This window comes from Vanessa atalanta, chromosome 16 (assembly GCF_905147765.1).
Source record: "Vanessa atalanta chromosome 16, ilVanAtal1.2, whole genome shotgun sequence".
Taxonomy (NCBI): domain Eukaryota; kingdom Metazoa; phylum Arthropoda; class Insecta; order Lepidoptera; family Nymphalidae; genus Vanessa; species Vanessa atalanta.
Window position 1 is genome coordinate 10,363,801 of NC_061886.1, and position 23,395 is coordinate 10,387,195.

General features: G+C 32.1%; 1 protein-coding gene across 1 annotated transcript in view; it reads right to left on the reverse strand.

Moving 5' to 3' along the window:
• Positions 1 to 23,395, reverse strand: part of LOC125069715 — a 164,634-nt gene that overhangs the window by 19,305 nt on the left and 121,934 nt on the right. Inside the window, exons 4-5 of the mRNA XM_047679268.1 lie at positions 7,991 to 8,199; positions 6,815 to 6,987 (exon numbers count right to left, since the gene is read on the reverse strand). Coding sequence (XP_047535224.1) covers positions 6,815 to 6,987; positions 7,991 to 8,199 — 382 coding nt within the window. The remainder of the gene's footprint in view (positions 1 to 6,814; positions 6,988 to 7,990; positions 8,200 to 23,395) is intronic.

Consider the following 23,395-nt stretch of genomic DNA (forward strand, 5'->3'; position numbering starts at 1 on the left):
TTGCTGTCTATCTTATTGATTCATATATTGATTCAGATTTGTATTTGAAAAAGACTAAAATATATGGAAATTACACAGGTAACCAATTTAGTACCGATTCAGCTATTGGTGTATTGAATATGTCTGAAATCACTTCGTCAAAAATTGTCTAATGCCTAGTGCCTACCAAGTAGTGCTTATTATGAAAATTATTCTTCCATAATATACTAAATCACATTACTAGCATTAGTTATAAATCCACTATAATATACCAAATCGTAATACTATTAATGACGAATCGATTTTATTTATAATGGGTCCAATAACACAAATAAAAAGAGTTTTTTACTTTAATTAATTCTTTAAATTGGATTCCCGATCGATTGGATACAAGAAAGGCTAACTAGTCATACGACCGTCTCTTGTACTAAGTTACTAATTAGTTATAAGAATTTTCTACATGATTTTCTAATAGTGTATAATAAAATGATATAAATAATTAGTTGAACCTAGCGAAAGTACCAATACGAGCCTAATTTAAAAGTCTAACTTTTGTTGACACAATCGATTGTAGACATTGTTTTTTTTTCAGTGTATTATTTTTGATACCGGTTTTAAAAAATAAACACTTTATTTATATATGTTTATGTATAGTACTTATTGTGTTATAATAAACTTATTATCATCTCAAATCACCCCCGCCCCCCTCGGTCTTGGATTTAACTCATTTTTATTACAAGTTAACTTCATTTGCGTGTCTTTAATATTTGTATTTTTGTAATATAAAAAACTATTATTGTGTATGTTAAATGTTTCTTACTTAAAAGTGATATTACTGTTTGTTTCCAAACTAAATATATAGAAACGCTTCAGCTCATGATTTAGGACGATACCAAATCCACAGGGAAATGCAACGAAACGATCTAATAACGAAATTAAAGTCGTATCTGTGGTCGCTGGCGATTGCTATTGAATTCATTTATCGAGGCAGGTCACTGACGATTCGTATACTTTTCGATTATTGTGAACTTTGAAACTATTTATATTTATTTTAATTGCTTTAACAAAGATATATAACACATAAACCTCTATATAACCTCTAATAAAGTACATATTATTCGACGCATTGAGACCATTGTAATTAGCCTCAAACCCGATAATTGTTGTAAGTTGGTGAGTAGTTCGAAAATAAAATGAAACCATAGTATTATAATTCTCAATCAATCAAACCAGTAGAAGATACAAACTCCGATTCATGTCAAAATTGGTTCTTCCGGAGTTAAGATGCCACAGACAAGCACACTGATACACGTTAAACTTAAAACATGTCTATTTTTGCATCGTGTATTAAAACATTTTATTAACAATAACGTCTATTTATTTAAATTTAATTTGAGTAAGGATTGTAAAGCGTTTTGTTTTTTTTTAAATTAAACATATTCACGGGTAGTTAACGAGAAAACTCTCGAATTTATACGCTCGGTTTACAAAATTAAGAGTTGACAATGTTTTCTGTTTAATCCATTTAAAAGTTACGTGCAGTACCGAAAGGTATTATCAGCATCCCGGGTAAGATGCATTCATTACAATTATGTAGATGTGTTTGTACTGCAAAAGTAGCGACATTTTTTTTATGGACCTACTGTTATAGACTTTTTAAAGGTTTTTTTGTTGGTAGCGATGAGAACATTAAGGTATCAATTAAGTGACTTTTTATAAGTAGCTTTGGAAACATTCAATTTCAGCGTCAATTATCCATTTTGGTCATCTTGGCGCGACAATTTTGTCGATCAGCTACGAATTATTTTGTCATCATTCAACTTTTGTTAAAGTATTTTTCGTGTAATATTTTTGGGCAGTTAAAACATGATATTCTTCCTTCACGAGTAATAAGGTTTAAGTTTTATTCATTTTTAATCTGTGTTATTAAATTAAATATGTCAAAATCTGATTAAGTCGTAATACGAGCTGACTGATTAATTGATTCACTATTACTGGCGCAACCGAGTGATTTATCATTATATCCTGTTACTGTGTTTGATAGCTACAGCCATTAGTTCGAGATGCATCAAGATTATTAGGTTTAATTATAAGTAACATATGTAACTAGAATAATAAACGATTTTGATTTATTTAAACACTTGCTCAAACGTGGCTTTGCTCGTATTTTAGGAGTAAGTTCCAGCCTTTCGCCTTTAGTACATCAAAATTGGTATAGATTTAGTCGTTAAAGAGTAACAGACAAACAGAGAGAGTTACTTCGAATTAATAATATTAGTATAGCTTGACTAACACAACTTGATACTTAAGTTTTGATAAGTTAAATCATAATTACTTCATATAATTTAAATTACGATTTGTAGGGTTTGTTCTACGCTCGTGAGCTTTCGTTTTTAGCGTTTCTGACCTAATTGACCTAGGACCTAGGTAAACAAATATATAGAAAATTAATAATAAACATTTATAGTCATACGAACTTTGCTATAAAACGGTACCAATTTGTTATGCACAAAGGCATAAAATATAAAATAATAACTTTGAGTTTTGAGTTTACAACATATGTGTCCAAGAACTTTGTTATAAAATGTTATAATAACAATACCATAACCAACTAGCGACATCTAACGATTTCGAAATGAACTAAGCAGTTACATCTTTCATTGATAAATTTAAATCCGTTTTTTCGTTTTACCACCAATTTCCTACAAAACTCAGCTCCGTAAGTCAAGTTTACAATAAACTGTACTATAATTTAAAATAATCCCGAACGAAAGATATATATTCAATATGTTTATAATGAACGTAACAGCCGGTCCCTGAAAATGATCCATCACGTTGATGAGACAGGTCCATAATTGACGAATTCGACGGAATATTACCAAAAATTGCCTCCTCTGCGAAATATAGGCCATATGCGATATGGAATGGTAGACTAATTAAAATTCTACAAGAAATATTTATTTATAATTAAATAGATACCAGTTCCTTCATATGAGAACAATAAGAGTCTAAATACAGTCTAGACATAAAATATTTTTTTGCTGATTTTCCGGCTACAAAGGTTGAGATTCTCGGCTTTTCTCTACTATTATATGCATGTAGTATAGATCTTCCTCTTGAATCAATCTGTTAATTTATGAAAATCACATTAAAATTCGTTCAATCAAAAAGTTCGTTCTTCGTTTGAAAAATCAACATGACATCAAAGATCAACGAAACGACTTTATTTAATAATATGAAGATATTTTAATATTACACTAGGTTACGATGATAGGCGATTTTTTCCAGTCAACATATAGTCTCCTAACCAGAGATTTAAATATTTTAATTGAAGTACATACTTATAATATATATTAGCCAATCTGCAGTGGAGCGGAGTGATAAGACTTGCCAGCAGTGGAACAAAATTGTTTCCTATTAATATAAATCTCATGTCAAATATATATGGCTTAATATTAAATCCAGCAATTCATCATAAAAAAATCAAGATATTCTTAGTTTTAATATGTATTTAATTTTATATAGTTATGTGTAATTAATTTCAGAAAAGGATTTACTATTGCGATTTTCTCCGCAGAGTCTACATTCCGAACTGGTACGTTTACATTTAATTTAATCCTGTAACATAATCTTTATATTACTGGATTTATATGGAGATTATAATACTGAAATAAATAATACTTATATTTTCATTTTCATTTGATTCGGTTTTAAATTTCAGTGCTTTGATTGTAATTCGCTGTCGAAACATTTGGACTTTGGAGCAATAGAGGGAACAAAAATAAAATTCCTAGCTCGTTCAGTCTCGACTGGTGACAGGAGCTGGTCCATTTATCGCCCGGGCGATGGGGAATTGCGATTTAACTGAGAATTTCTTGCGTTCTTGTCAACATTCTACGCGGTCGTGATTTGTATTAATTGCTTGCAATTTTACTAAATGTCGTAAATGTTTTTATTTTGATTGTACTGAACTCTTACTATCCGAAGTTTTACGTGATTGTAGGAATTTGTGTGTGTCCGTTTTTGTAGGTCACCACTCAGTCATAAGATATTCTACCGTGGTGCATTGATGGAATTATATTTTACGGTGCTAAAGTCTGTTAGCGGTTATGATAAGTTACCATCAAAATCCGGTTGAAAAAATATGTTAAGGACCATTTCGAACTTAAAAACTTATAAGCATAGTCCTTAGGAATAAAACCATACTAGATACTTTTTTCGATTGCAAAAAATCATAAAATTTTCATTTGATAAATATCTTGCCGAGTTACTTTCGTCGGGTCTTATCAGGGCAGTTCGATTTTACGAACCGGTAGTAGTTTTTTACTTTGTATATCAATATCAAAACCTAATTGAAAATAATATTGATTTTGACGAAAGCAACGGGATAAATCTAGCGTGTAGAGTGTATATGTATATAATATATCCAGATATAAACGCTTTAGCTCATGCTATTAAAAGATAAATAGCAGTGCGATGGCTTCGCGGCATCCATTATCGCCTATCGGAAAATAAGCAACTCTTCATCGGCTTTAATAGCCGATAAATTCTCTTGGAAAAATTCTAGAGGGAAAATTTGGTCTAGCTTTATTATCCATAATAAGTTACGATCTACAAAAATAAAACAACATTATTTAGCTTTAGGAGACATTGTCACAATCATCAATCAAATCACATGAAAATATAATTTATAAAAGTAGGCGTTGATCGTTAAACAAATCGTCATTCCGAAATGTGAATTATACTGTGAATAAACAAGAGAATATTCGCCAATACACAATACATTTAATTTATCTCTTTCTCTCATCGCTGATTTGTAATTCGAAAGAGAAAGAAAGCATTATTCCGTAGTCACTCACTAAACAATATTTGTAAGTAATTCTGAAGATGTCTATTGATCGCTTATAATTCAATTGCAGGTAGTTTAGTAGGATTTATAGAAGACTGAGAAAGAACAATAAAAAAATACAGAATATTTCAAATAACAATTATACAAAAAATATTAACAAAAGACCAGCTCCACTCAACGTTATTGACGGTGACGGCGTGGGCGCGCCGACAAACACCAACCGACATGATTTATGGACAGGTCCTCGAAATCGACGACAAATTGTCGGCGAGTGCGGTTTAAGGGTCTATTTAAGGGCAGTTTCTGCTCCCTTTTCATGCTAAATATCGTTTTATTACAGACCTAATGTATTATTTATACTAATCGGGATTGTATTAAAGGTAATTAGTTGCAAGGACAGTGACTCAGATTTTCTTCTTAATTCTGGGATATCTGTTTTATTATATTTTCCATTCCATTATATTTTATTATAGCACAATTTTATTACAAAGGAGCTGCAATTAAAATCTAAACCGTTTCACACTTTTCCTCATTCCATATCTTCTGAATTTATGGTTTTTTAGATACGAAAATCAAAAAAGTTAGGTCAAGTTAGGATAGGTTGACGATTTTTCATTTGCAGGCAGATTTATCTCCTTACTTCCCGAATCCCCGAAAATTATTTGAATTATCTCCGTAACTTTGCGAAATGGTGGAAGTAGGCGTCTAAATCTTTCAAAGCTTATTACGATGCCATTCGTTAATGTTTATCTTTGGGTACGTTTCGACAAGGAAATTGTAAAGTTTGAGAACGTTTCAGACAAAGTTTGTTTCCTGTTACATCCAAAGTTAATTTGTATAAATAACAAACGAAATATAAAATAATATTAAACGAGTACAAATTTAAATAATGAAAACTGAAAATATTATATAATCAATTGAATAACGAATAATCCAACGGCATTAAACCAACAAGGCTGGAGGGTTGAAAAAGTTACGTCTTTACCGAAAATCAGATAGAATACTAAAAGGAAACTACGCTAGAAGTGCGCAAACCAAAAAGTATCCGGTTAAAGGTGGAAGTTACGTCGGAAAACGACTCTTTCCGCTGCAAATTTTCAGCCGTGTTGAGGTAAGGCTTTGAGCAAAAACTCCACGTGACTAATTAAAAGTTTTCGGCGAATTTCGGTCGGTGAATTAATATTACATAACTTTAAGCGGATATTTAAGTAGTTCGGCGCACAAATTTAAATTTAATTTCTTCTGTTTAAATAAACATTAAAGTGAGTTGGCGAGGAAGATTTAGCGATACAAATTATCTTTAAGTATTATCTATTAAATATATAAAGGACAATACTCTGGTATGACTGTTTATTTAAAAACAAATATTCGATAAAATAAAAAACAAGAACAAATCATGTCTGATAAGTCTAAACAAATTGTTAGTTGATTTTGAAAATAATTGAATTTCAATATATGCTATGAAAATACTTCTAATTTTCTTGTATTCAATACGCAACACAGTAAATGAATATAAAATTAACAGAAATCAGATAAATACGACAAATTTATCATGGGAATGTCACTTTGGTTTAAATATCGAAACGAATCCACGATGACGTGAAGAACTGGGTCAAACTTGGTAAAGACAAATAAATGGTTTCACCGCAATGAAATATTGATGATGTTCTGGAGGAAGTCGATTTGGAAGATTAGGGAGCCTCGACAATAGCAGAATTCCAATCGGGGCTGCTTTGTCTTTATTCGATAACAGATGAATGGCTTACTATTTGGTGCATACGCTTTTTATCGCTTGTTCGTGAGGGTTACTCGAGGGGATTTTTTATGTAATACATTCAATCTAATCCAATTGTATTTGTTTGTAATTTAAATTGAGAAGTAACTTATATATAAATAATATAGACTATATTTGATGTTTGTTTGTTTTTTTTTTAGTTCAATTTATTGTGTCTTTGATATATAGTTTCTAGTTTTACTATTTCTTACCTTAACAATTTAATATCCCAAAGCGCCAGCACTTCAGGAGGTCGCGAGGCACACAGTGCAAGCCTGGGTCCACATGCGTGTAACCTCACCGGTCCAGCCTTAATCCCCGTGGGGGTTGGAGCTGATATGATGACAGCTGCGAATTCTTTACTACTGCCTAGATTGTGTTGAACCTGAAAGAAGTTCCGAGTTAAAGACTTTATACAATAATACCTAAAGGTACTTTAATATGGTCAGGGCTGTTTACACTTAGAACTTGTCACATTTTAATATCTAACTGTCAATGTTGTTACGTCATTTGAATATTTTATCTGTAGTCGTTGAGATGTAAGATATTACTCGTCAAAGCCTTGTAACATGCTACTTTGTTATTAATTTAACTTTATTTAAATCTAAATAAAAAAAAATAAGACGTAATATTTAGTATTTGAATTGTTAAATCATGAATACATTGTCTGCTTCATTTTGACTGTTGTTCTGCCTTTTATTATAATAAATTAAAGCGTAATAATGGCTTAGCGTCGATGAATGTTGAATGAGTTAATGTTGACCTAAATAAATAAAACGACGGGTGATGGACAACTCTTCAGTACTTTGTACTTAGTAATCTGGAGAGAAAATCGTTTTAGCGTTATTGCGAGTTCGACATTTGAATTTAGCGGAATTACAACATTATGCATGAATTAAGTTATCTTTTGTACATAGTGAATACAAGTTAAATTGAACGCGTGGCTTTGTATCATAGATCAAGAGTTCAACTGTTGAATCAACTCTATCTACGTACTTGAGTTTTACGTTTGAATTCTCTTCAATATGTATAATTGTTTGTATTTGACGAGGCAAATTAGTTGTCTTTTTAATATCTATATTTATACATTACTACTATTTTTTTTCGATTTTCGAGTTCCATACATCTTTGTCAATTTAATTATTAAGATACAATAAAAATACGGCAAGTGTATATGTCATATGCAATTCAACAATATTTAAACATAGTTTGGACTATTTCTTAATCTTGATGTATTTTTCAGTTAATAAAACTATCACTAGTCAGTTGGATTTAACATTATTCTTTTATAAAAGTGTTCTTTTACAAAGAGGGTAATTATGTTCTATAGTGGGTTTATGATTGTTATTTAAGGATGGGTTTGAAGCTTAAATAATTAAGAACCTCACCTTCACTCTCCATTGTATAAGTATTTCCCTCGTATCAAAAGCAAGCACTGGGACGACGTCTTCGCATAGTATGGCGAGAGTGTTGGACTCCTTGTCCAAAGTAAATCCTGACTCAAAGCCGAGGTACTGCTGGAGTGACAGCGACGCCTTCGTCTGTCCGTTCTTCTGTCTTTCCTTAAGGTCCTTGTACAGTTGCAGGTGAACGCAATCTGTGAAAAAATAAAAGATATTATTTTAGACAATATTTTATAGATATATACAGAAACACAAAATATTTTGTAGACAGTAAAACTAAAAGAAGTAATTTTTCTAAGTTTTCATGGTTTCTTTTTTTTTAACTTTTAAATATCGATCGGTCTCAAACATCAATTGATGTGCAGTGTTAATAAATAAATAAAATCTCTTATATCTGGCCAAAAAATTACATATCTATGTTTGGTAAATTGCAATTGCTCGTGATATACTAACTTTTTAATAACAACCTTGTTTCCAAGAATTTTTAAGCTTAAAGGAGCAGTAATAAAACAATTTCTCAGCATGAACAAAGCCGATACATCGGAACCACGTGCCTAGAGAAATTTCATTGGCTCTAGAAAATGGCGGTCGGTTCTAATGAAAGCCTTTGCGAAACTCGATCCACGGTCTAATGAGGCTTTCGTAATGATCGCAGCGTTCAGCTACTGACGAGAGTACACTTATTTGATCGGAATTTTTGGACTTAGGTATGAGATAAAAGTTCGCGATACTTTAATGAAAGGGAGCAATGAACGACAGGAAACAGTGGTAAAGTACAGGTCATTTTAGGGATCTAGAGTCCTTGGGACAACAAAGGAGTGGAGGCCTCGAAATTTTATTTGACAAATTAATTTGAACAATTTCTGACAGTTGGATTTTTCATCAATTTATTTACAGATAACTATTTCCCTTTCCCCTCATAATAAAAACAATAAAAACAATATGGTGTACATTAGTACCTCTCCCACTGAACATTTTTCATACTATGATTAGTGGTATAGTAACAGTCTATATTACTTATGGTGTGAATAGGTTGAGGTTACACCACCATGGGATTGTACATTTGTCTCTGCCTTCATAAATATATTACAAAAAAAAAATACCTATAACCGTTAAACCGAGTATATTTTACAAAAGATTTACAGAGTTATTGTATATATTTTAAAATGATCTTGTAATTCTAAACCCATATGACAGTTAATTTACATAGCGCGATTGCCTTCTGACCTTTGCAAACATTTAAAGGTGAACCGGTGAGATAACGTCACGACATTAAGACTTTAAACGTTACATATACCTAAAATCGAACTCACGATCTCCGAAGGTACGGTTCACCGTTAAGACCATCTTTAAGCTGATCAGATTACGATAAAAGATATTTTTAAATAATTCGACTTCATCAATCAATGGATACAATTACTTCTATAAGTCTATACATAACTATAAAAGGTACCTTCTATATTAATATTATAAATACGAAAGTAAGTCTGTCTGTTTGTTGCTCTTCCACGATCAAACCATTGATTCGAATTTGTTGGAATTTGATATGAGAAATGCTTGAATGAAGAAACCCTTAAATGCATGCAACGCCGCGTGAGATAATTAGTAGTAGAATATATTTATACGTCTATCCTAATGAATGAGATGGTTTTTATAATGCCTGACTGAAAAATAACTAGAACAACACGTGCAAGATACGAGATGGCCCAGTGGTAAGAACGCGTGCATCTTAACCGACGATTTCGGGTTCAAACCCAGGCAGACCTCTGGATTTCATGTGCTTAAATTGTGTTTATAATTCATGTCTAATTCACCAATTCGCGTCGGAGCAACGTGGTGGAATATGTTTCAGACCTTCTGCTCAAAGGGAGAGGAGACCTTAGCCCAGCATTGGGAAATTTACAGGCTGCTAATGGAATGTATGTAAATGTGCAAGATACCTGAAGATGCGTCGCGTTTCGGAGAAGGTTTAACTACATAATATTATTACATAAGTATCTTCGCTTCAAAGTTTCGCCGGCTTTAAGTTTATAATATTAACGAGACAGCGTGAATTTCACATTCTTGTAGTATATAAATTATTTACCTCGGTGCAAGAATCATAAATGTCGTGTAGTGTCTGTTAAAAAATGAAGAAAAGCTAAAGGCAAAAATGGTATTTTTGGATTTTGAGATTTAATGTAACGAGTTTAAACCTCATTTCTCAATACGTACCATATTGGCGCTTAAGCCTTTCTTCCTTATTTTAATTAGTGAAATTTGTGTGTATAGTTATTTTATAAAAATCCATTTGTTCCCCCACAATCACACAAAGCGGGAATCACAAAGCACTAAACAGAAATTACACACGAAACTCAAACACGATGATTAGATCCGAACACAGACGAGTCACGTCGCGCCAATTAGAAAACGGTTCGGAATTAATTTGAAAATGGAACACTCGATTTTGATGTAGTGGATGTCATGTGTCCCTTGTTAAGACCTTGACTCTAATTTGTGTTTTAACAGACGAGATCAGAGTTCAAATTGCTTTGTATACAGCTAAGTTAAAAGCAAGATAATAGATAGAAAACAGAACTTCGTCTGTATAATGTTATTGAAATTTATACTCTACGTAGTACGTTCAAAGTTGAAAATCGAACGGTGAAAGGCGATGTAATTAGTAAAAGTGTCCTACAAGGACCCATATTTTTTAGACGTATATATTTTCCCGAGATAGATAATTTATATAAGAATATGATTTTTATTAATTCAATAAGCGAGATTGTTTACTTTTATTTTTCTACGAGAACAAATTTGCGACTATACCGCTTTTGTATGTGTGTATTTTGTGTTTTAAATGTGTACAATAAAGTCCTGCTGGTAGGGATTCGTGTAATTATGGAAGGAGATACCACTCACTCATCGTATATTCTACTATCTTGTTTCAGTATGAATGGTGAGTGAGCCAGCGAATTAAAGACACAAGGGACATAACATCTTACTTTCCATGGTTAATATTTCTTAAAGCGAAATTGAATAAAACCACCAGCTGAAGACTCGAAGAGTTCTGAACCATTATCTATAAAATCGGCAAATAACCATGAGTGTTGTATGGGAGCCCCCTTAAATATTTATTCTGTTTTTTTTTTCTGGTGCCAAATTTAAATTGTTAAGGAACGCTTGTGTGCTAAAGGTTACTATACAATTAGTGAGTTTATGTTTGATAGCACACCTTGGGAATAAAACGATCGCCTCCTGGCTGTTTCTATTCATATACTTTTGACAAAAATGTAATTAATTTGACAAAAAATAAGACCCGCTGAGATTCTTTTGCCCATTCTTCTCAGGTCAGGGTGTTCCTTTTTCCGAACCGGTGGTAGTGTTTAATTTGACCATCAATAAGAAAGTCTAATGCTTCTATGTTGAATAAAGGAATTTGAGCTTTGAGTTTGAGTTTAGTATTTATTGTAATAAGGCAACAGAAATACAACATCTAACTATAACGGTTCGTGAGATACAACCTGGTGACAGACGTACAGAAGGACGGACGGACGGACAACGGAATCTTAGTAATAGGGTCCGTTTTTGACTTTGGTTACGGAACCCTAGAAAGTTAATATATTTGATTTGATTTTTATAATACATGACGTACAAGCAGATTCCTGTAACGGCGTATATATATTTATATGTCCATAAAGTCCCGTTTATATCGGGGTCACGATACAGCGTGTTTCACATCGACGATCGTTTATCTGATTGTCCGTCCATTACGGAATGACACAGGAATTTATGTATAGATTTCTATTTAATGTTTCCTTCGGGACATATTTCTTGTTTCTTTTGTATCGACGGATATTGATATTATTCACAGCTATCTATATTAACTAATATAAGAGGAGTTTTCTTGGCGTCTAACTACAGAAACTTATACTAGATATTGCAGCACGTTTAGGAGAAGGTTTATTGTATCAAACTCAAACTCAAATTCCTTTATTCAATGTAGAAGTATTACACTTTCTTATTGATGGTTAAATTAAACACTACCACCGGTTCGGAAAAAGAAAACACCCTGACCTGAGAAGAACCGGCGAAAGAAACCCAGCAGGACTTTTTTTTTTACGTCAAATTAATTATATACTTAATTGCATAAGAGTAGAAACAGCCAGGAGGCGATCGTTTCATTCCCAGCAGTATAACATTACTTTAGAAATAGTTGCACTTCGCAGTTTCACCCGCTTGTAATCTAAGCAATTGTCTGATAAGCGTTAATTTCATACATCGGGTCCTTATATATATAAGGTCATGGTCATTGGTCATTATACAATTTGATTCATCTAAAACAGAGTTAAATTTTGTTAATAATAAATAAGTATTACAATACTAATACTAATGGCTGACTAATACAAACTTAAAACAGAGAATCGACAATTGCAATGTTCATGCTTTATTTCCTTATTTAAAAGAGAACTGGAATTGCTCTTTCCACGCTAAATTAACACTAATTAATAAAAAAATACGTTTATAACTAAGTCTTAAATAAATATTTAAATTACAATTTCAATTAACTGACACTTCTTATGTCATTAAAAAATATGATACGTTTTATACTGAGACTCAACTGCCAACACTCGAATGTCAACACAAAGCTTACATATATGACGGCGCATCACTAGCGCCATCTTTTAAATTACGAGGAAACAAGATTTGACAGCTAGTCGGTCTGGTAATGTGTCGTATCGATGGTTGGCGGGAAATCTTGAATGCCGCCATTATTGTGGGGTAGTCGGCAAACGGTACCACGTCTGCGACGAATCGCCTTTGTTCCTCATAATTCTTATATTGAGTAATTGTAGTTTCTTACGAAAATAATAAACAAATGGCCTATCCTAATAGAGACGGAGATTTGCCTTTATATATTTAAATATTACAAATGATAATATACATCAAACTTATATGAGAAGATTCATTACAAGATGTTGTTCTTTTAGTAGCTATGCTTAGCAGTTTTGCGCGCTTGAAATTAAGACAATAGTCTTGATAAAGTTAATTTCATAAATTAGGTCCTTTTAAAAAAATATCTAAAGATAAAATTATATATTTTGCATTCAATTAAAGCTCGTCTCGTCACAAACGAGGCGATCATGCTCCGTGACCGCATTCGCACACGGAAATTATAGCTGTAACAACAGGTACAGTAAAGATTCTCTTCACAATGGTGGTTCCATTGAATTTAACCCTGATATTCTTTAGAAAAGAGAACAGTTCAAATGAATGTTGCAGGTTAGAAATATTTGAACCTCGTTTATCATTACGTGTGCTTATTAACAAGACGTGGCCGTCACGAGAAATAAAATAAAAAGTAAAATATAAAGTCAATATAAAATTGTTGTAAATATATTGTGACGTAACATCCCGAAAGGAGTCTGAAGTTCCATGATTATAAATAGAACTGAGAACTCTCTTTGGCAAAATAAAAACAAATTAAATATCTGTAGCGTGCCCAGAGTACCAAACACGTTTCATATAAATATATATATATTACATAGGTATCAATAAATTGAGATTGCTTCTCAACATTTTTTTTAACATTAAATATTTATTTTCCTAAATCGTCGTTTGGATTTCAGGGGGGTTTAAAGTAATATGAATGTTTTATGATCCCTTACACAAAGGGTATCGACCTTTCATAAAACTCAATCTAACCTGTGTTAAGCCAACCGAATGCCGACATTGCCGACTTTTCACCTACTCCCATAGCAAATAAAACATACGGACGAAAAATCGTAAATAAACGCGTTTAGCATTCGAATGACCTAAAAACTTTTTATTGATTGCCAGAACCTGGTGAAAATATACCCTAATGTCATTCTCTTGATATACTTCGACATTATAATCTTGGGGGTAAATTTGTTCCCTAAGGGTGTAGTTTTTAATGAGCGGAAAAATATGTAACGAGCACCTCTGTTCTATTATTTCGTCGATAATTCATTTTAACATTTTTATAGATCACTCTTATGTCTAAGATACATTAGGAATTTTATGTTTAATATATATTGTCGAAACTGTTCTGCTCCTTAGTGGGACTAACTATTTACAACTTTTTAAAAAAAAAATAAGGTCCAGTAAAAATGTCTATAATATCAAACACTTGCAAGATGAGATACAACATAAGTATGTAAATAAAAATAAACTATCTATCATTGTAATGAATTAACTAGTTAAACTGTACAAACAAAAACTGCGCAGTCCAATTAAGACAAACGATTTAACGAGCTACACTTTAACTTTATCCAAGTTCATTTTACCTTATTTTGCACGCGCTTGGAAACTGCCAAGTACAACTCGAGCAAGCAGCTCGGTTAAAAGTCAAATTTCTGACCGTCAAGATTCATAAATCCTTAAGGAAAACTCAGTATGGGTATATCCGCGTGTATCGTTAGACACGTGAATAAATAATAAACATCAAAAGAAACGTGCTTAGCGACCGTGAAGTGTATTGTGCCTCGGTAATGTCACCTGTACTTACATGAAGCGCTTGAGAATGGTGCTTTTATCAATATATGAATGAATTTAATATATTTTCTCTTTACATAACGAAATGTAGTTAGGTATTGAACGTTGTTGCTAATATAGGAAATAAACGAGAGGTGTAACATCCAGTCGGAATGAAGTTGTTTTCGCAATATATTATTTATAAGAAAAATTAAACGACAATAAAATAATAAAATTGCGTTGCGGGAATTAAAATAATAACAAAAGATAAGTTTAAAATCATTGGTCAAAGGGAATCAAAGGGAAAAAGAAGAAAATAAAGGAAGTCGCCTGCATAAAGCTTTTTTTTCGTTACGTGACGATTTCTGCTCGCTCATTTCAGTGTAGGCCGCGAAAATAACTTCGTTACAAGAATGTACATTTTTTTTTATTTTCTAATATTATTACTATTTATTTTTTATTTTTGTAAAAATATAAAGTCAGCCATATTCAGCCTTTTCAACTTCATACATATGCTGATAAATCGAACAACTTAATTGAAATTTTAAGCTATGTCCCACCATTTAAAAATGCCGTATTAGTCTGTCAGTTAGCCAAGAAAAATTGGCTCTAATTTGTCCGTTTTCAAGGCTCCCCGCAGCGTTGCGTCACGTACCAGAGTCATACGTGACAGTTTTGCGAATAGCCACCAAAATCCCTTGCATACCACATACTAAATATAAAAGTCCAATCGACAAATTTGAGTCCATGCTTAAAGTCAGGTTGGTAATCTCTAGCACCTTGTAATATTGTAGGTGCTGTGACAAAAAAGTTTAGAAGAAATCAATTATCATAGCATGCACAGACTTTTACGGAAATCTGAGTAGATACCAGGCATGTGCCTGGTATCTACTCAGCCTACCTACCCTCAAACAGCAAAATTTAATAGGTAATGTCGTGTTCCAGTTTTAAAAGCGAGTGTAGTTACAGGCAAAAGGGACATATCATCCTTACAAGGGTGATAGCGTATTGGTGAAGTGATAGATAACCGAAAAAAAAATGAATCGGATGATCATAACACTAAATGTGATGGACCCCAAATGAATTGAATTATACACTTATAGAGCCTTCATATATATGAGAGCAAAAGCTACTCGTTTAAAAAATATTTTGACAAGTATGCAAAATGCAAAATAATCTGAATGATCTAAACTGACCACGCGGTATTCATACTAACGATGCTTTAGCTAAGGACTCGCCTCCACTTGTCAGATTTAATCAAATAGGTCACAAGTACGTCTGTTGGAAAATGGAAATTTGAACGCAAATCATTACGTGTTGTGTTAGCGGAAACGAACGAATTTCATAAAGTATCCGAAAGTGGATGTCACTTTCACAAGATACGTTTCGTTAAACGTTATACTTTGTGTTTAAAATTTATGCCGAAATCTGAAATAATTAGCATCGAAACTAAATGATATTTTTAAAATTTAAATTAATTCATTTAATTTAAAGCAACAACATTATCTAAAATAATCCCAATAAGTCTCTCGTGTAACAATTCTTTATTCAAATAAAAACTAAGTGTTTATGAATAAAATATAGGGTTACCTCTATTAAGGAGTATACAGGCTTTGAAATTATTTATTTAGGAATTTGAACTTTACAACGATGAGTTTAGGGTTTATATTGTTTATTTGTTATTTGATACGAAAGGCTAAGGAGCTGTCCTATGGGACACTTCTTTTAAGGTCCGTGAAATGTTTGAATCATGTCCCTCTAATATATTTATAGGTGCCGTGATAAAAAAAAACTTACTTTTTAAAATTGTACATACATATGTTATATTTGAATTTTATTTGTTGTTTTTCACTCAAAAACTATTAAGCTAACATAATATGAGTATCTCAAGAATAAGTAATATTTTGTTTATATTAGAAACTTTCTTTAAAGGATGGAGTGTCCTAGGTTCAAATCATAATTCGGAAATTGTACTCGAAAACATTTAAACATTCTCTACCAGCCCGTATGGGAAGTAGCTATCTTCGCACATAGACTCTGGGTTTGAAGAGTGTAAACCACTTTTGAATCCAATACAGTCCAGTATATGTGGTGATTTAGAGCTTATTCCAACACGTTGTTCTATTTTGGATAGGCAGATATACATGTGACAAATTCTCAGAAACATGCAGGTTTCCTCACAATGTTTTCTACCGCCGTAAATAAAATGAATTATAAAAACAAACTGAACTTATTATTAACTTGTAAATTCATTCGCGCTTGCCTGGCTTTGAACCCGCACTATTCGCTTAAGCTTCACGTGTTTGACCACAGGGCCAATACCATACTATCCTACGGTAATATGATTAATGTATTCAGGAGCTTTTGTATCATAATTATCGATAGGTTAATAATGATTACAAAACTGTAATCATTATTTTCATTGTCATTAAGTCGTTAATATTACAATTGAGAAAATGAAATTCTAATTAACTTCTTTAATCATCGTTCAGTCTTTTGTACTTTCACTTTGGTTCTTACGCCATGAATGCTTCAGGCTGTGAGAGACCTTTGTGGTAATAAGAAATTTCCATATCATTTATGATGTATAATATAATTAATATCACTCTTACTGCTATGACATTAAGTACTATTTTCGGTAATTTTAAAACAAGTTATATGACTAATATTTGTAGTCGCATGTATACATTATAAAATTTAATATTTGTAAATAAGTCTTGAATATACATCGCTAATGCGCCACCAACCTTGGGAGCTAAAATGTTTCGTCCCTTGTCCTCGTAGTTGCACTGGCTCACTCACCCTTCAAACCGGAACCCAATAATACTAAGTATTATTGCTCTGCTTGCACGGAACCCTACCACCAAGTGACCATACAGTACAGTATTCTAATTCTCATTTACCACACTTACATATATACGTAATATGTATAAAACGATGACAATTAAACACCAAATTAAAAAAGAAAACAGCGTTTATATTGTGGTAAAAATCAGAAAGCCTAGTTAAGTTTACTGGTCGTAAGTTGGACTTAGACCTAAGACCAGGTGGCAAGTAAATTAGTTGGAGCAATAAATACGGAACCTTTACGAAGCTGTGCGGTAAAAGTAATATTTTAAACGACTCGCAATTAACTTCATGTCAAACACAGCGTAATCTCTTCTATATATTTTTCAAGTGTTTCTGTACAATTGAACACTATTAATAACCTTATTGATGTGGCGTTTCCTTGCTCAATAAGACAAAGATATATGCAGGTGGTTAATAGTATAGTAGATAGGGGGTTAAGTAAACATGCGGGTTTAAATCCAGGAAACTATTAACTATTAAGTTGGCCACAAAAAAATAATTTCCTTAGAATGTTCATTGCTGTAAAGCAGCTTGGTGGATAGGCTTTAACCTGAGTTGTGTATGTGTGTACAATTAAAATGGCCGAATTATATAGTTGTCTCGGTTTTTTTTGCACGTGTAAGTGAGATGGAAATATAATGTGCGAAGTTGTCTGTTTCGAGCGCGTCACGTGAGATGTCATGGTGAGAACGTTATCGTATAATGTTGAACTCTATACTACCAAATGCATATATTTCATACTTAACTACTTAATTACTTACTTACTTCATATTACAAGTAGTACTAGGGGCACTGTGCAAAGCAATAACTCGGGAAAAATTAGTATAACAAAGCAGGACTTAAATTAGTACTTATTAAGTACTCATTTAAGTCTGTAACCGTTTTCATAATAATATTATCTACATAATAAGGTTCTCAGAATACTATTCTCATAATATTTTACTAGCTTTTGGTATCAGTATTTTAAAATAAATTCTAATATGTTGAATATCATAATCAATTTAAAACAGGTTACAATTACGCCGAGTTAAAGAAAAAAATCGTAATTATTCAATAAAAAAGAAATGTATACCTATAAATCAACTAATAAATCAAACAAATAATAAGCAATCATTCATTTAAAACACTATAGTTTTTACGCAAGAGTTCACACGCTCTGTTATCATGCGATCGACTCACGCGCAGGTAACGGAGTGGACAGCCCTGACATTATTTAACAAACAAATAGCCGTATTCTAATATGTGCTGAATAAATAAAACTTAACTAATTACACTAAGTGAGACGTTGTTTATTGTCACTTTGGGTATAATTGATACTTTGAGAGCTTAGAGAGCCGAGATGGCCCAGTGGTTAGAACGCGTGCATCTTAACCGATGATTTCAGGTTTAAACCCAGGCAGGCACCACTGAATTTTCATGTGCTTAATTTATGTTTTTAATTCATCTCGTGCTCGGCGGTGAAGGAAAACATCGTGAGGAAATCGGCATGTGTCTAATTTCAACGAAATTCTGCTACATGTGTATTCCACCAACCCTTGATGCTATCAGTAGTTAGTTTAAAGTCATGTTTAATATGTTGAAGAAAATTATATTTATATCTTAACTAATGGTATATTTTTATAAAGTGAGTATGAATTTGTTTTTTTTATTTCATATCTTTACTACAATATCGAACATAAAATTTTTCATTCGCAACGATTATTATCTTTTAATTAATAGCAGCAAACATCAATCTTTCCTAAATGTAACAATTGTTCCGATGTCAAAAGGATAAAGTCGATGTTCACTAGTTTTAGCTTGGGTCTTTGCTCACATATGACGGGGCAAAGAGTCAGGTAGCTTATGTCTATTGCTAAGCCCCTGAAAAGGTGTATGCAACATTTTATAATTATCGGTTTATAAGTCAAAGGTGAAAAGCGCAACGGACAAAAAAATTAACTTTCTTATTTATAATATCAGTTAGTTTTACAATAAGAAAAGTATAGCTAGGTATAGTATGATTTGATTCATAAAACAAAATCAAAGTTACCTTCAACTCAACTCTATTAAATACAACGTCCCGTAAGAGTCAGCAAGGAAAATTCGAGGTGGGAATTTTCACAAAAAAAACATTCGTAGACTGGATATTCGGTGGGTTAACTCGTAAATTGGGGTTTAACGAGGAAAAAATATCAAATCGCCGGAGCCAGGGTTGCCAAATGTGCTCATATTTTCAAGCTAAATAAATCATTGAGCTTTTTTTTTTAACAAGCGAAGAAACCATAGTTAGAAAGTGTTGTTATTTCAGCAGTAAATTCTGACTTTTATGAATATTTAGGCATGTTTTTAAAATTTGTAATTATAAGCACAAAAAACAGACATCTTAATTACTAATCTTTAAATGAAAAAAAAAAAATGTTTAAATATATTTTATTTTCTAAATTTGTTTTTTGAGTTAATAATTGCATATTAGAAATAAATGTTATAACATTGATAAACGAAAATTTGCTGACGTCACGATCTTAAAGTAACTCCTTTTGTAAGTATTTGAAATTAGACATTCAATTAAACAGACAAGTTTTTGACTAGATAATTATTTTAGTATATAATTATAGTATATATAGTAGATAATTATTTGTCTACCGTCATAAATCACAATATAAGTGTTACCGTACTCTGTAAACATCATAAGTGACAGAACAGTAAACAGTATTGCATATTTTCAACATCGTCTACTAACTGACGTTTGGCGCATTGGTAACGGCTCTAATATTATACTCGAGAAGTTGATGGTTCAAACCCCGGTATATCACACATTTATTTTCACAATAATTTTTAAAAATAATTAATTTAAAGATGGTTAATACATGTGAGATATGTAAGGTCAACATAGGAGTTGGGCAAAAACGTATTAAGTGCAATAGTTGTAGCTGTTTGTTTCATTCGGATTGCGTTAATTTTAACAGTGATTCGAATAACGCTAGATCTACATGGAAGTGTACAACTTGTAAAACAAATTCTAAAAGAGTGCAAACAGTGAGTAATAAGGATATCAACACTTCATTGCATAGTAACAAGTCGCCTATACCACAAGCTACGTCAAGAGATCAAGCAGACATGAGAAACAAAAACTTCAATGATTTAATATTAACAGAAATAAGAAACTTTCGTGCAGAAATAAATGCGAGGCTCAATGAACAAGATAATGAATTCAAAAAGCTACAATCTTGTGTTATGGAGATGAAAAATGACTTATTTGAATTACAAACAAAAGTCTTAGAAGTCGAACATCAGGGACAAAGAATCGAAAAAATAGAACAGAAATTATCTGATTTAATGTTACAAAATGAAAACTTACAAAATGAAATAAATAAAAGGGACCAAAAAGATCGTATCAATAACTTGGAGATATGCGGTGTTACACAAACTCCTAATGAAAACCTAGCGGATACTGTATGTCTAATAGCGAAAACCACGGGAATGTCGATTCTACCCAGTGACTTAGAATGTGTATATAGGATGAAAACTAGAAAACATCAATCCCAAATGGCATCTGCATATGATGAAGAACAACCCACAACTGATTTGACGTTTGCTAATATAGCTTCAACACCAAAAGGAGAAGAGCCATCACGCATATTAGTTCGTTTTAAGAGCAAGGAAATAAAAGAAAAAGTAATCAGTTCAGTAAAAAAATGGCAAAAATCAAATAAAAGGGGGCTTCTTACAACATCGGATATAGGAATAAGCGGTGTTTCCCATAAAATTTTCTTAAGAGATAATTTGACATTCGCAAATCAGCGTCTCCTTCGTACTGTAAAGGATAAGGCTCGCGAACGAAACTTTTCTTTTGTTTGGGTTAAAGATTGCAAAATTTTAGTGCGTGAATCAACAAAGTCACCTGTTTTTCATATAAACTCCATACGCGACATTAGTCGTTTTATATTATGACTATTTTTTATAATCTATGTTTATTGCGAATATACTATAGTAGCAGAAATAAAAAAATATTGTATTCTTTTTGGTACTTTTAGAGGCAATTGCGAAATTGATATCGGTCAATTAAAATATAAATATATTGCAATTATTATGAGGAAAATATTTCATGCAAACATTTTAAGAAAAAAAAAAGTTATGTTATTTTATATTATGTAATTTTATATATATTTATTTATACGCTTAATACTAAAAAATGGGTAAAAAAGTTACAAAGTTGAAATTATCTGTGCTGAATGCTCAATCACTAAATACTGGAAGAGATGAATTATCACACACTATAAAATATTTTGATCCAGACATAATTACTATCACGGAAACATGGCTATCTGATAATATCACGCTAAAAAGTTACAATATCCCAGGCTATAATTTTTTTCATGAACCACGATCAGGCTCGCAATCTAGAGGAGGAGGAGTAGGCGCATATATACGTTCAAATTTGAGAGTAAAAATATTGCCAGTGGATTCTTCGGCACTTGAGCAACAGTGGTTTGAAATTAAGATTAAAAGATGCATAATTGCTGTAGGAGTCATCTACCGACCACCTAAATTTAGTTTTAGCACTTTTTTATCTGGGCTAGATGACAATCTATCATTTTTAACACCAAAATATGAATACGTTTTTGTAACTGGTGACATAAACATTGATTTAAATTCGCATGGTATTTCTCAAAATGAATTTTTAACCTTAATAGCGGAATATAAATTGAATCAAATAGTTAACAAACCTACTCGAGTCACGAATACATCTAGCTCTCTAATAGATGTTATCTGCTGTAATGATAGCTTAAATATAAGTGAAATTAATGTTCAATATAATGATGATTTGAGTGATCATGCTTTTATTACGGCAATTATACCTCTGGAAGTAAATAAACCAATTCCAAGAGTTATTCAGTACAGACCATTTAATAATTTTGATCTTGATACATACCAATTCGCATCATCTATTACACCTTGGGACATGATATTACAGTTTGACCATGTCGATGCTATGGTAGATTGTTTTAATTTTTTAATTCTGGGCCTTTTCAATCATTTTGTTCCTTTGAAAACTAAGCGTTTCAAATATCCCCCTTCCCCATGGATTACAGATACAATTAAAGCAATGATGATAGACAGAGATAAGGCTTGTAATATTGCTAAAAAAACGAACTCTGATCGTGATATAAATTCATACAAACAATTGAGAAACACTGTATTTGAGGTAACTCAAAAAGAAAAATCTTTTTATTTCACAAATAAAATTAATAAATTTATTAATAATCCGAAAAAAATGCACGGTGAACTGAAAAAGTTTTTAGGCACTCACACTAACACAATTCCAGCTCATCTATGTGATCCAAATATAATAAATAAAGCATTCCTTGACTCTGTACCTAGTGTTTCAAATAATAGTAGCATTATAAATAAGTATAACCAACCGATTTATTCTGGATGTGATTTTACAGAACTTTCCACCGAGAGCATTTTAAAAATAATTAATTCTATAGTCTCTAATGCCGTAGGTATTGATGACATATCTATTAAAATGGTAAAACTTACCCTCCCATACTCGTTAGTTGCTATTACACATATAATAAATACTTCTTTACGCACGGGATACTTTCCAACATCGTGGAAAACTACAATTATTAAACCTCTTCCGAAAAAGACAAATGTAGACTCAGTGAAAGACTTACGACCGATTGGAATTTTGCCTGTTTTATCAAAGGTTTTGGAAAAGGCAGTAAATGAACAAATTGTTTCCTATTTTGAAAAACATTGCATTATTCCGAAATGTCAATCCGGTTTTAGAAAGTCATACAGTTCCACTACAGCGTTATTACATATTGTTGATGAAATTCTTTCTGCATCTAATAATAATATGGCTTCAATTTTGATACTATTAGACTACAGTAGAGCATTTGACTGTCTTAATATAGATTTACTTCTGGCCAAATTGAAATTTTATGGTTGTTCTGATCTAGTATGCAAGTGGTTTTCTAGTTATTTTAAAGATAGATTGCAAATAGTAGAAGTCTCTGGCATTAATGGAAGGCCTACAAGGTCTAGCGCTATAAAAGTTAATAGAGGTGTTATCCAAGG